Source organism: Acomys russatus, chromosome X (genome assembly GCF_903995435.1).
Source record: "Acomys russatus chromosome X, mAcoRus1.1, whole genome shotgun sequence".
NCBI lineage: Eukaryota > Metazoa > Chordata > Mammalia > Rodentia > Muridae > Acomys > Acomys russatus.
Window position 1 is genome coordinate 68,407,336 of NC_067169.1, and position 16,180 is coordinate 68,423,515.

General features: G+C 34.1%; 1 protein-coding gene across 2 annotated transcripts in view; it reads left to right on the forward strand.

The window, feature by feature from the left end:
• Positions 1-16,180, forward strand: part of Pcdh11x (protocadherin 11 X-linked) — a 598,814-nt gene that overhangs the window by 493,174 nt on the left and 89,460 nt on the right. Inside the window, exon 7 of one of the 2 annotated variants that reach the window (XM_051141350.1) lies at positions 7,484-7,507. The exons of the other annotated variant lie outside the window; for it this stretch is intronic. Within the exon in view, the coding sequence (XP_050997307.1) occupies positions 7,484-7,507 (24 nt within the window). The remainder of the gene's footprint in view (positions 1-7,483; positions 7,508-16,180) is intronic. 2 annotated transcript variants of the gene reach the window in all.

Genomic DNA, 16,180 nt, shown 5'->3' on the forward strand with positions numbered 1-16,180 from the left:
ATCATTTCTAGCTCAATCCATTTATCCACACATTTCGGGAATTCCTTGTTTTTAATAGCTGAGTAGTATTCCATAGTGTATATGTACCACAGTTTCTTTATCCACTCTTCTACTGAGGGACACTTAGGCTGTTTCCATGTTCTGGCTATTATGAATAAGGCTGCTATGAACATGGTTGAGCAAATTTTCTTGTTGTGTGCTGGGGCATCTTCTGGGTATATTCCAAGGAGTGGAATAGCTGGGTTTTGAGGAAGCCCTATTCCCATTTTTCTGAGATAGCACCAGATAGATTTCCAAAGTGGCTGTACTAGTTTGCATTCCCACCAGCAATGAAGGAGTGTTCGTCTCTCCCCACATCCTCGCCAGCATGTGGTGTCACTTGAATTTTTGATCTTAGCCATTCTGATGGGTGTAAGATGGAATCTCAGAGTTGTTTTAATTTGCATTTTCCTGATGACTAAGGAGGTTGAGCATTTCTTTAAGTGTTTTTCAGCCATTTGATACTCCTCTGTTGAGAATTCTCTGTTTAGTTCCAAGCCCCATTTCTCAATTGGGTTATTCGGTTTGGTGGTGTTTAATTTCTTCAGTTCTTAATTTATTTTGGATATTAGACCTTTGTCAGATGTAGGGTTGGTGAAGATTTTTTCCCAGTCTGTAGGCTGTCTCTTTGTTCTCTTGACAGTGTCTCCTGCTTTACAGAAGCTTCTCAGCCTCATGAGGTCCCATTTATTAATGATTGACATTAAGGCCTGGGCCGTCGGTGTTCTGTTCAGGAAGTTGTCTCCTGTGCCAATATGTTCCAGGCTCTTTCCCACTTTTTCTTCTAAGTGGCTTAGTGTCTCTGGTTTTATGTTGAGGTCTTTAATCCACTTGGATTTGAGTTTTGTGCAAGGTGACAAATATGGGTCCAGTTTCATTTTTTTACACATAGACCTCCAGTTAGACCAGCACCATTTGTTGAAGATGCTATCCTTTTTCCATTGAATGGATTTGGCTTCTTTGTCAAAAATCAAGTGACCATATGTGTGTGGATTCATATCTGGGACTTCGATTCGATTCCACTGATCTACCAGCCTGTTGCTGTACCAGTACCAAGCTGTTTTAATTACTATTGCTTTATAGTACAGTTTGAGATCAGGTATGGAGATTCCTCCGGAGCACCTTTTATTGTACAAGATTGTTTTAGCTATTCTGGCTTTTTTGTTTTTCCATATGAAGTTCAGAATTGAACTTTCAATGTCTTTAAAAAATTGTGTAGTTATTTTGATAGGGATTGCATTGAATCTGTAGATTGCTTTGGGTAGGATGGCCATTTTTACTATGTTAATTCTCCCGATCCATGAGCAAGGAAGATCACGCCATCTTCTCAGGTCATCTTCAATCTCTTTCTTCAGAGTTTTGAAATTTTTTTCATACAAGTCCTTCACTTGCTTAGTTAGGGTAACTCCTAGATATTTTATATTGCTTGTGGCTAATGTGAAGGGTGTGGTTTTGCTAAGTTCTTCCTCTGCAAGCTTGTCATTTGTGTATAGGAAGGCTACAGATTTTTTTGAGTTAATTTTGTATCCAGCCAATTTGCTGAAGTTGTTTATCAGCTTTAGGAGTTCTCTGGTGGAGTTTTGAGGGTCACTTATGTACACTATCATATCATCTGCAAAGAGGGATAATTTGACTTCCTCCTTTCCCATTTGGATACCCTTGATCTCCTTTTGTTGTCTTATTGCTCTGGCTAGAACTTCGAGTACTATATTGAAGAGATATGGAGAGAGTGGGCAGCCTTGCCTTGTTCCCGATTTTAGAGGAATTTCCTTGAGTATCTCACCATTTACTTTGATTTTGGCTATTGGCTTGCTGTATATAGCCTTTATTATGTTGAGGAAAGTGCCTTGTATCTCCGATCTCTCTAAAACTTTAAACATGAATGGGTGTTGAATTTTATCAAATGCTTTCTCTGCGTCCAAGGAGATGATCATGTGGTTTTTTATTTTCAGTTTGTTTATATGGTGGATTACATTGATGTATTTCCGTATATTAAACCATCCCTGCATGCCTGGAATGAAGCCTACTTGGTCATGATGAATGATATCTTTGATGTGCTCCTGTATTCGCTTTGCAAGTATTTTATTTAGTATTTTTGCATCTATGTTCATAAGAGAAATTGGTCTGAAATTGTCTTTCTTTGTTGAGTCTTTGTGAGGTTTAGGTATCAATGAGACTATGGCCTCATAGAATGAATTTGGTAATTTTCCATCCATTTCTATCTTTTGGAGTAGCTTGAAGAGTATCGGTATTAGCTCGCCCTTAAAGGTCTGGTAGAATTCTGCACTGAAACCATCTGGCCCTGGGCTTTTTTTGGTTGGGAGATCATCGATGATTGCTTCTATTTCTGTAGGGGAAATGGGACTATTTAGCTTGTTTATCTGTTCTTCATTCAACTTTGGCAAGTGAAATTGTTCAAGAAAATCGTCCATTTCCCTTAGATTTTCAAATTTTGTGGCGTATATGCCTTCAAAGTAGGATCTTATGATTCTTTGAATTTCTTCAGTGTCTGTTGTTATGTCTCCCTTTTCATTTCTGATTTTGTTGATTTCAATACTGTCTCTCTGCCTTTTAGTTAGTTTGGCTAATGGTCTGTCTATCTTGTTGATTTTCTCAAAGAACCAGCTTTTGGTTGTGTTGATTCTTTGGACTGTTTTCTTAGTTTCTAATTTGTTAATTTCAGCCCTGAGTTTGATTATTTCCAGGCGTCTACTCTTCTTGGGTGTTTCTGCTTCTTTTTTTCCTAGGCCTTCCAGTTGTGTTGTTAAGAAGCTTATGTGCGATGTTTCCAATTTCTTTTTAAAGGCACTTAGTGCTATGAATTTTCCTCTTAGCACTGCTTTCAATGTATCCCACAAATTTGGGTATGTTGTTTCTTCATTTTCATTGAATTTCAGAAACTCCTTGATTTCTTTCTTTATTTCTTCCCTGACCCAGGTGTCATTTAGCAGAGAGTTGTTTATTTTCCACATACTTGTAGGCTTTTTGTTATTTCTGTTGTTGTTGAATTGCAGCCTAAGAGCGTGGTGATCTGATAGGATACAAGGTATTATTTCAATCCTCTTGTATCTGTTGAGGCTTGCTTTGTGACCTACGATGTGATCAATTTTGGAGAAGGTTCCATGGGGTGCAGAGAAGAAGGTGTATTCTTTCTTGTTTGGGTGAAAGGTTCTATAGATATCTGTTAGATCCATTTGACCCATGGCATTGGTTAATGATGTTATTTCTCGGCTTAGTTTCTGTTTCAATGACTTATCCTTCAGTGAGAGTGGGGTGTTGAAGTCTCCCACTATTATTGTGTGGGGATCAATGTGTGGTTTAAGCTTTTTTAGGAGATCTTTTACAAATGTGGGTGCCCTTGTATTGGGAGCATAGATGTTCAGAATTGTGATGTCATCTTGGTTGACTTTACCTTTGATGAGTATGAAGTGTCCTTCCTCATCCCTTTTGATTAATTTTGGTTGAAAGTCTATTTTGTTCAATACTAAAATGGCTACACCTGCTTGCTTCTTGTGACCATTTGCTTGGAATATTTTTTTCCAACCTTTTACCCTGAGGTAATGCCTTTCATTATGGGTGAGATGTGTTTCTTGGATGCAGAAGAATGTTGGATCTTGTTTATGCACCCATTCAGTTAGTCTGTGTCTTTTTATTGGAGAATTGAGTCCATTGATGTTGAGAGATATTAATGACCAGTGACTGTTAAGAGTCTTAATTTTGATGTTGTTTCCAGTCTAGCGTTTGTGTAGTTGTGTTTTTGCCATGGGATAGTTATCTATTTCCTGGGTAGTTTTGGTTGGAGCTTGACCCTTTGGGATGGAGTTTTCCTTCTAGTACCTTCTGTAAAGCTGGGTTTGTGGATAGGTACTGTTTGAATTTGTTTTTGTCATGGAATATTTTGTTTTCTCCATCAATGGTTATTGATAATTTTGCTGGGTAAAGTAGTCTGGCCTGGCATCTGTGTTCTCTTAGGGTTTGCAGGATCTCTGTCCAGGCCCTTCTGGCTTTTATGGTCTCTGCTGAGAAGTCAGGTGTAATTCTGATAGGTTTACCATTAAATGTTATTCGGCCCTTTTCCCTTGCAGCTTTTAATATTTTTTCTTTGTTCTGCATGTTTTGTGTTTTGATTATTATGTGGCGAACTGTTTTTCTTTTCTGGTCAATTCTATTTGGTGTTCTGTAGGCATCTTGTATGTTTATAGGCATCTCTTTCTTTAGATTGGGGAAATTTTCTTCTATGATTTTGTTGAGAATATTTTCTGGGCCCTGGAGTCTGATGTCTTCTCTTTCTTCAATGCCTATTATCCGCAAATTTCTTCTTTTCATGGTGTCCTTAATTTCTTGGATGTTTTGTGTCAGGAGTTTTCCAGATTTGGCATTTTCTTTAATGGTTGATTCAATATCTGTGATTGTATCTTCTAGCCCTGAGATTCGTTCTTCCATCTCTTGGATTCTGTTAGAAAAGCTCACCTCTGTGTTGCTCGCCTTCTTCTCTGAGGTCTCACGTTCTCGTTTTTCTTCTGTCTGTGTGTTTATCATTGAATCCATTTTCATTTTCAGATCTTGAACTGATTTTTTTATTTCTTTCATCTGATTTTTTGTATATTCCTGAGTTTCTTCCATTGCCTCTTTATAGGTCTTCAGAGCTTGAACCGTTTTACTTATTTCTTTCATCTGGTTGTTTGCATTTTCCTGCAATTTTTCCAGTCCACTCTATGTGCTTCTTTTATGTCTCTCACCTGTTTGTCTGCATCTTCCTGCATTTGATTATGAATTTTATTTGTTTCCTCCCTTATCATCCTCATCCTCAGCCAGGAATTCTGGATTCAAACTGCACACTGTTTCCAACCAGAGTCTTAGAGCTGGTGGAACTGAGAGCTCTGTCCAGCCTGCGCCACAGCAGGAGAACTGCGGCTGCTCTGAGTTAGCGCCAGTGGTGGAACAAGTGCTCCGCCCAGACTGTGTCACCACAGGGGAGCTGCCGCTGAGCTGAGGTGGTGCCTAGTATGGAACTGAGCACGTCACCAAGCCTGCGCCACAGCAGGAGAACTGCAGCTGCTCTGAGTTAGCGCCTGTGGTGAAACCAAGTGCTCTGCCCAGACTGTGTCACCGCAGGGGAGCTGCCGCTGAGCTGAGGTGGTGCCTAGTGTGGAGCTGCAAGCTCAACTAAGCCTGCACCACAGCAGGGGAGCTGTGGCCACGCTGAGTTAGTGCCTCAGGCAGAATTGCTCGCTGGGCCGGGCCAGTACCCGGGACTCTGGGGCCGAACTGTCCGCCGAGTCCAGTCTGGGTCCAAAGGCTCCACGCGACCCAAATCCTGCCCGAGTCCCCTCTCCCACAGCAATTCCCACCAGCCACCACACCAATCGCCTCCACCGGAAGGCTTTGAGCTGCAAACCTCAGCCGCCGCTGCTGGTGCCGCTGGTGCTGCTGCCTCTGCCTCTGCCGCTGTCGCTCCTATCAGAGAAAAACAACGCTCCTCCCGTGTGCAGGGGCACGCAGGTCCTCCGCACCCTGGTCCCTCCGAACCGTGGAGCACTCCCGCTGCCGTGATGTTTGGACCTCGGTGTTCCTGGCTCAGAAATCTGTGCAATTCCCTGAATTGTTCACTGGAGCCTCCAAATGCAGTGCACACTGCTCGCCGCCATCTTGGATCTCCAGATTTGAATACTTTTTATTCTCATATTTATAATAAAAATAAACTTTCTTCTTTCTTTGGGGAAAACATTATAATATATTAAATTGGGAAAAATACCATTAACAAATGAGACAGACTACAGTTTAGATGTGGCCTATCATTTTCCTGTTATTCAAAGGCATTTATTTTAACTGATACACTAAGACAATGAAAATCTTTCAATAAATCAAACTCACTGTATGACTCAAAGTCATAAACATTTGCATGTGATCAAAGCTCGTTCATTTGCCTCTATAAGCAGCACAATCATAGATTCATTGTCTTTAGTATATTATAAACTATATTTTTATATTTTCTTTTAAGTTAACTTCATCAGATTTATTTGAGATTCACTTTGGGAATAGGTACAATATTTGCAAAAGAGAGAAAACACTCTATTAAATATTTGTGCTAACCAAGAAATATTGAGTTTACCAGATTGATTAAAGAAGGCATACTATTTGGGGAAAACATGAGCAAAATATAATAATCACATAATTATTTCTATAATGAACTCAGTTGTGTACATCATAGATTTTTCTTTTAGTTAAAATTGTCAGAAAGATATAATTACTGAAAATATTAAGGCTTCATTTTTGAAGCACAATGTTTTTGTCTTAATATTTTTCAGGTTAAAAAGATTAATATTCCTCTTTCTTTAAAAATATAACTAAATTGCTAGTTACTGTTTTCAATAAAAATCTTTTTGGCCAACACAATATTTTAATTCATAAAATACATTATTTTCTCAGTTTTTCCTTTTAGTTGTTATGTGAAATGGTGATTACATTTGTATTTATATATGTTGAAATATTCTAAAAGATTAATAAAAGCACTGATATCTTGATACTAGTTGCTATAAAGGGCTGCCTTCAACAAAGTGATTTGACTAGACATGTTGTTCTCACATCTTGGCAATGATTTTTTTTATAGAAGAGTAGATTTCCATAGTGGCTGGTTGCCACCTAAATATAAGCTTAAATTCTACCAACACTCTATATTGTTGTTTGAGTGTGGGAAAGATGATTTCATTTGTTTTGAACTTTTTTCTTTGTATGTACTAAGGATGCTCAAGCAGGTAATGCTCTCCCTTATACAATTTTAAGCAGTGATCTATTTCTTCCTAGTTCTTTTTGTAGTTATCTAGAAAATGACTGTAATGTACACGAATCTTCATGTTCTAATTGTATAGTATGTATATACACTTGTAAAGCTAGATATATGAAACTTTTCTTAAAACAATAGTAAAAATAATCCCACTGAAACACTGTCATGATATCATCTATTGATTTGTTTGTAGTTATCTTTATTTTCATCATCAGATTTTGGAGACAGAGTGTTCTAGGTAAAATGTACTGTTTTGGTGTAATTCTGTTTCCAGTAGAAGGTTCTATGAATGCTAATGGAATTTTTTCCATGTACTATCCTTTCTTTTCACAGTCAATAAAGTTAGAAGTATATGGATTTCTTGCATAAGTTGAGCTCCTAATAGATAAGTAAAAACACAAAGTTAGCTAAAGGAGCAACCATCACTTCCTGAAAGCACAACTTATCACATAGGCCTGGTCAATTCACATTCACACAAACTACAGAAGACACTGTAATGTATTTAAATCTTGTGTAAGTTAGCACACTCTGTGAAATGGGCATGAGGATAAATGAAATATAATTTATTGTATAGTTTATATAGTATATTTGGAAGAATAACATATATATATATATATACATATATATATATAGTTTAACTTTATGAAAATCTCTTTTTAGCTTTCATTCCTGGACTAAAGAAAGGTATAGTAGAAACAAACACAAAACTTCACTAAAATGCATGTTTCGTTTAAAAGTGATTTGTTTATTGTTTTTGTTATAAGAACTTTTGGCTTTTTCACTTCTCATAAGCTATTACAGTTTTAACTGCTTGCCTCAGATATTAAAATTAACTAATATCTAAAATAATATTCCTTGTTGGTTATCGTGACTACTTGAATATTTTTTCCAATTTCTATTCTTTTTTGTTTGTTTCTTTCTTTTTTCCGATTACTTGTCATCAGTTTTTATGTAACAAACTTAATATAATCATCTAGTCATTTACTTAAAGTAGTTGCTTTCAACTTATACATGGATTGAATTATATATTTATTCATCTGACCAAGTGAATATTTTCAATATTTGTTTGGGAAAATATTAAGGATAAAATATCATCTTTCATTTATTTTCTAATTTGACCTATAAACTTTTATATTGTGTTCATGTTTAATAATTACTCAAAATTTCCATTCTTTTAATGGCATATAAGATATACATTCCCCAATGTACTATTTGTGTATACTATTTGTGAGCCTCTATTAAGGTTAGGCTAAGAAAGTAGCAATATTTTTAAAATGAAATTTATGCAACCAGTTAAAATTTATATAATTTTATTTTTTGGTCACAAAATTTTAAAATGTTATTGGATATTTTGAATTCTTCACATAAATTTATGCTCATTTTCACTTCATATTTCAAAATGCCCATCCTATTGTTTTACTATTATCCAAAAACTATAATTTTCCTTTGGAAGTTTTAAAACTGCAATCAATAATCTGTTGCTATTTTGAGAAAGCTGAACTAATTACTAAAGTATACGTCTTCCTGAAGTCAGTAGTATATTCAATAAGTTATATGCAGATCTCCTTATTCTTCAAGTTTGATATGACAATTTGAAAATATGATTAATTATTTTTGGTTACTTTGAATGTGTTCAGATCTTGAGACTTTTTGTGTTTAGATAGAGTACTGCTTTGCCCATATTATATAAACAACATTCATAGTCTAATAAATATTTGCAATTATTAAAAAATTGAAATATTAATGACATCTTACTTATAACATCCTTCATTGCCTTATATATTGAACATTGTGATACATAATAAGGTCAATGTGGAAACATTACACACAGTTTTATAACTCTCCTCTTCTTATAGTTTTCTAGCTACTTCACCACACATTACAGGAGCTATAGCTATATAATAATCATAAGAACATTTGTGTGTGTATGATTCAAAATCATATACTTATTTCTTTTTAAAATTATTGGATTTCATTGTAAAAATTTCCATAGATAATTGTTATTTATTATCACTTCTATTTATCTTATTTTTATATATTTTTAAAAATATATTTTATTAATTTATTCACATTACATCTAAATTTTTATCCCATCCCTTATATCCTCCCATTCCTCCCTCCCTCCCATTTTCCCCTTACTCTCCTCCCCTATGACTGAGACTGAGGGGGACCTCCTCCCCCTGTATATACTCATAGGGTATCAAGTCTCTTCTTGGTAGCCTGCTATCCTTCCTCTGAGTGCTACCAGGCCTCCTTATCCAGGGAACATTGTCAAATATTGGGCACCAGAGTTCATGTGAAAGTCATACCCTACTCTCCAGTCAACTGTGAAGAATGTCCTTTCCATTGGCTAGAACTGGGTAGGGGTTCGAGGTTTACTGCATGTATTGTCCTTCATTAGTGCCATAGTTTGAGTAGGACCTCTGGGCCCAGATCCACCCATCATAATGTTCTTCTTGTAGGTTTCTAGGACCTTCTGGATCCCTCTATTTCCCCATTCTCCCATGTTTCTCTCACTTAAAGTACCAATAGGATGTTTCCCCTCTGACCCACTTTCCTGGTAAGTAAAGTCTTTCATGGGGGCATGCCCCTTAGGCTAGTGTCCAGATATTAAGTGAGTATACACCATTTGACTCTTTCTGATTCTGCATTAACTCAATCATTATGATCATTCTAGTTCAACCCATTTGTCCACAAATTTCGGGAATTCCTTGTTTTTAATAGGTGAGTAGTATTCCATAGTGTAAATGTACCACAGTTTATCCATTCTTCTACTGAGGGACACTTAGGCAGTTTCCATGTTCTAGCTATTATGAACAAGGCTACTATGAACATGGTTGAGCAAATTTTCTTGTTGCATGCTGGAGCATCTACTGGGTATATTCTAAGGAGTGGAATAGCTGTGTCGTGAGGAAACCTTATTCCCAGTTTTCTGAGAAAGTGCCAGATAGATTTCCAAAGTGGCTGTACTAGTTTGCATTCCCACCAGCACTGAAGAAGGGTTCCTCTCTCTCCACATCCTCCCCAGCATGTGGTGTCAATGAATTTTTTTCATCTTAGCCACTCTGTTGAGTGTAAGATGGAATCTCAGAGTTCTTGAAAGTTCAATTCTCAACTTCATATAGAAAAAAAAAAAAACCAGATTAGCTAAAACAATTTTGTACAATAAAAGATCCTCCAAAAGAATCTCCATACCTGATCTCAAGCTGTACTATAAAGCAACAGTAATTAAAACAACATGGCACTGGCGTAGCAATAGGGTGGTGATCAGTGGAATCGAATCCAAGAACCAGATATGAATCCACACACATATGGTCACTTGATTTTTGACAAAGAAGCCAAATCTATTCAATAGAAAAAGGATAGCATGTTCAACAAATGGTACTTGTCTAACTGGATGTCTACATGTAAAAATATGCAATTGGTCCCATATTTGTCACCCATGCACAAAACTCAAGTCGAAGTGGATCAAAGACCTCAACATAAAACCAGAGACAGTAAATCAGTTAGAAGAAAAAGTGAGGAAGAGCCTGGAACACACTGGCAAAAGGCACAACTTCATGAACAGAACACCAATAGCCCAGGCCTTTAGGTCAACAATTAATAAATGGGACCTCATGAGACTAAGAAGCTTCTGTAAGGCAAGAGACACTGTCAATAGAACAAAGTAACAGCCTACAGACTGGGAAAAGATCTTCACCAACCCTATATCTGACAAAAGGTCTAATATCCAAACTATATAAAGCACTCAAGAAATTAATCACCACCAAACCAAATAACCCAATTCAGAAATGGGGCTCAGAACTAAACAGAGAATTCTCCACAAAGGAATATTGAATAGCTGAGAAACACTTAAAGAAATGTTCAACCTCCTTAGTCATCAGGAAAATTCAATCCATTTAACTTATGATTAACCTCATGCCCAGAATCCTTTCTCTGTTGCTTAATTCCTTTTCTACATTAAGGCGTTTTTCTGCATATGAAAGAAAATATGGGATAACTGTATTTCCATGTCTGTCTTATTTCCATGTTTGTCTTACTTTTCTCAGAAATATGCCCTGATAAACTCTTCATAGAGGAAGAGTGAAATGAGAATTTGAATATGAGTCAAGACTATATGGATTCTAATAGTATTAGACTTGACTAGATGAGTACACTCATTGAGTTCCCTTAATATCAAAGATTCAAAGTTCCTCTCTATTTCCTTTCCTTTGTATATTTTCCCTTTTCTCTTTCTTTGTCTTTCCCCATTCCTGAATTCTTAACCTTATAAACCTGGCTAGCCTTGAAGAGAATATATACCTGAATATGAACCTGGACCTCTGAGGGTGCTAAGATTACAGGAATAACATCTGTTTTTAATGCAGGACATATTAGAAAAGGACTCAACCAACTAAGCTGATTACCCAGACTCATTTTCTTCCTTTTTAACATTACATTAAACATATGCACCTGAAACATAATAATATAATTTTTAAAACTTGATAGTACATAGGATTTTTATATTTAATTAATTGTGTATACTGTCCTTCACCAAACATTTGTCATTCTTGCCACACTTTAATGTGCAAGCTCTTTTATTGTTTCAATATTTAAGAGATAGAAACTGGGAAAACATGAAATTGAATAATATAAGACTTAAAGTAATATCATATAAAATTGTATACCTATATTGTAAATTACCAGTGCTAAAAAGTTTTTGAACCTTAATTAGTATATTATTGAGTATGAATTGCAACTAAATTCATTCTTTAAATTTTGTCTGATTAAATATTATATTTTTATTATTATCATTCATTATATAGTTGAGTCTTAACTACATACCATGGTCAGAAGCCACAATATTTTTTATTCTTGTTGGTAAGGCATAAATCTCATCTGGTTTAAGTGTAGCCATTTGTCTGCTGAGTGTAATATCAATTCATTTATTCGATATTTTTGCTACATCTTACAGTGTTCCAATATATTAAACCTTTTGGGTCTCAGATAACCCTGAAATGTCTGTTATACACCATAAAACACTTGATTTAAATTGTTTCTGATTTTAAATCCTATATTTATGTTAAGAATTATTATTTAGGAACAAGTATATGGAAAAAGCATAAGTTGAATCTAGAAGAGACTATAGGAAATAAGTTTTCTTTCAGCTATCTGAATTACCTCACTTATATTTATCTTACTACTTAGTTATTAAATCTGTGCAAATGTAAAATGTAATTTATGCGCATTAAGGATAGCCATGATGTTTTTCAACTGTCAATAAGTTAGGCAAATGGTGTCCTGGCACAGGGTATCACTATTTTTTATAGGCAAGCATTAATGAAAATGTATATGCATAGGCTTTACATTACAAGTTTATAGCATGGACTATACAGTTAATCTCTTATTACTATTTAGTATCAACCTATATTATATTATAGAACCAAATCAATTGAAGTTCTATTAGCTTTGTTTTTTTTGGTGACTAGCAGTAAGCTTGTCATAGAAAAATATTCACAGAAAGAATTAAGTCTTATAAAGCATTAGGATTTGCACATTTTAATATTTAAAATAGTTTTGAGCAGGCAATACATGACAAGATAATTCTAACATACTCATGATATATTGTACATTAACGGAGAGCTAGACAAAATGTGTCTCCTAAGAAAATTGTGTTGTTTTTTATGATTTTTATAACAAAGAAAAATGGAAGCATATTAGAAATCATTTGTCATGCAAAAGTAAGTTCATTTCTAAAAATAACTATTATATTTTATTATTGTTGTTCTTATAAAACTTTTGTTGTAGCATTGAATGAGAATTTAACCCATGAATATAAAATGCACTTTTCAAACTCCATGGCTTGAATTTATGTGGTTGACATTTTAAAATATGCATGTAGATTAAGTAAAAGGAATTAGTAATTGACATCTGCTTATTGTCACAATTTCAATGAGTCATAGACATTGTGAAAGTTTCACATATGCCTGCAGAAAGCTTAAACATACTTAAAAGCTGTTATTGTATTGTACAGAAATCATTAATTCATAAAGACATTTGCCTTTAAGTAAATTTTAAAGACTGTAGCCAAAGAATATGAAATTTTAGATTATATTTTTATATATTTTTGACATTTTATATGGAAAATTGAGAGCAACTATAAATTATGTAGTGGTTGTATTCTTAAGAACAAAAAAGAAAAACAACAAAATTAATTTAAGCAAAACATTTCAGTTGTTACCATCATAGCAGATAACTAATTTAAAAACTGTGTTCTTTCTTATGGTCAATATTGCAAAGAAATATTGCATTTAAGAAGAGCAAACTTCTGAATTTCAGCCAGTCATATTTGTTATTATTTTTAATTAAAGATTTTTACCTTTTTTACTTATACATTAATATTATGACACATATGTGCAATAAACTACCTACAGCAAGAAGAACCACAAAACAATCAGGAATAGTGTTTTGGCTATTTGTTTTTGGCAGCCTTGATGAAAACAGCTTTCTTATCAGCCAGCCATACTTTTACTGTTAGTTTTGAGTCCTTCAAAAAGACTACAGGTGATCCTTAGAGTTTGGCCTGCACACAAATTAGTTTGATGTTATTCTAGGAGTAATAAATGAATACAAAACAAACAGCAGCCAAAAATCTTGAATGTGAACTTGTTCATTTGAGAAGATTACCTTCCTAGGCTACAATAATTCAAATAAAATAAGATACATGGGTAAAGTGCCTTCCCCTACCTTTCTCCTAGTTCTCTCTCCCTCCCTCCCTTCCTCTATCCCTCCCCCTCTCTCTCTCTCTCTCTCTTTCTCTCTCTCTCTCTCTCCCTCTCCCCCCCCCTCTCTCTTTCTGTGTATGTGTTTGTATGGGTGTCCGTCTCTCTGTCTATTTGTCAAAAATAAGAGCAATGGCTAAAGTTAATGAATCAGAAAATGAAAATGCTTGCTATCAAGTCTGATGTGCTGAGTTCACTTCCTGAAACCTCTATTAAAGAATGAGCAAAACTGACTCTTGTAAGATGTCCTCTGACTTTCATATTTGAACCATGGACACACTATTCTATTTGTATCACTATCAGAATTAAATTCAGAAAATTAAAACATTTCTTTTCCCTAGGTCATATAAATAAAACTTCAATTATTAGTGATACAATTTACACTAACATGGGTCATATTAAGAATGTACATATCTAAAAACAGTAAATTAAAGTGAAGCTCTTAAACAGATTCTCCAGAAATTATGTAGTGCATACATGTTAATGGTGCTCATGCTCAGGAGATTAAATTTCTGAATCTATTAACAATATCATACAATGCTTTGTGTTTGAATCAGCCTAAAGTATTTATTCTGCGACTTGATTATCACTTACCAATGCTGAAAAATTACTAAATTAGAAGAAAGAAATACCTTAGAAAGTAAGGAAATTAAATATTCATTGAAAAGAACTATGTTCAATAAATAAATAAATATATTCTTTGCAAAACCAAATCTACTCATATCACTGTTGACTTAAATATGTAGAAGATAATTTGCTATTGATATGCAAGTGAAATATAAGAGACATATTTACTGCTTTTCAGATTGGGTAAAGGACACAGATGTTGAATACTTTTCATCTTTGAATTTACAACATATTAAAACTGTTATATATTTTTGTTCAGTCAGTTTTTGTTCCTGTGTGATAATCAAATAGAATGAATCAGAGAATAATGTGGAAGTTTATAATTCTCACATTAGATATCCCCCAATTATAAGCTTCTAATTTATGATAAAAAACTAATGATACTTCCAGAAGATATGGATTTAACCAGTAAAATGCTTGTTAAAATATCTGATGATCTGAGTCTATTCTTAAGAACTTTATTGTTGAAAAAGAACACTGACTCCTACAAAAAGTACTCTGACTGCTATAGTTGCAACATAAGAAGGTGAACATTGACATACATGTACATATTTAACATAGAATCCATACAATATAAAAATGTAATAAAATATAAATATTTATATATCATTACTTTTTATAATATATTCTTCTATTTAATTTCAATAGAAATTTATTTTCCATATACTACATTCTGTTCAAAGCTTCTCCTCCCTCATCTCCTATCCTCCCCACTGTCTCACTCTCTCAACTCCACGCCTCCTTTCTCCTTCTCCTTAGAAAACAAGCAGGCCAACAAACAAACCAGAACAAAATAAACAAAAATAACATATTACCTCACTTAATAAATATTTAGCTTCTTTTGTCTGTCGGGTACTTTTAAATTTTATCATCAATACAATAGACACCCAAAAATTATTTCATAAGATATTTGATTAGGATACTACTTGCTTTGGCTCATAAATAAGTAATGTAATATTCCTATATCTCTAAATATTTATATAGTAGTTTTATTGTTCAAACTGATTTACTTCTTCACTTTCTGTGTTCTAGTCAAGAATACCCTTTCCAAAATTAATAATAAATGCAGAATACAGTAGAAATTTCATAATATACAATGAAACTTTATAAAATAAACATTTACCTGATTTTACATAATTTCATTTCTTGAGAAAATAAGATATGCTTAATTTTATATGCCATCTCACGAAATAAGCATTGTCATTGAACATAGTTAAACAAATGCCCTTATCAAATACGCTTGCACTCATATTTTATCATTTTTTATAGCTTAAGAAAAAACAGACTGTGTGATTTTTTACTGTTACTAATTTATGGTCTACTCTAAATTCATATGCTACATATCTATGGCAATTATGAGTCAGAGTTAGAAGGATGTGGTAGAAGAATACACTACTATGAATCTATATCACAAGTGGGTGTGAAATTAAAATTATTTCTGAACATAAAGTAGTTTCACAGCTCTTTCAACAAAATGGGAGTTGCTGCAACAAATTTCTTTCAGAAACTTCAACAATAAGAGCAATGAAAGAAAAGAGTAATGAGAAATCTCCTAATAAAATGTAATTTTATCTGTTATCATCAGAAGTTATCCCTAACATTACCATTTTCCTTGTTGTCATTATCATTTCATTTCTTTGCATATTAAGTTGGATATATAATTTTTATTTTGTTATTTTACTTTTAATAGATAAGACCACAAAAGCTCATTATGTTAATAAAGTACCAAATTAACTTCATGAATGTGAACAGCACACAATATTTAAAAGAGATTAATTATATTTATCAACTCAAAATTTGTTGTTTATATTTAAAATGTTTAAAATGCTTTCTTTGAGGTTTCCCTAGTATGAAGTACATTATTATTTTCTGTAGTCCTCATATTGTGTATTTGGCACAGAGCCTTGTCTTTTTATCTAACTATAACTTAGTGCTAATCATTCAATCTTTCCACACCTCTCTCACTCCT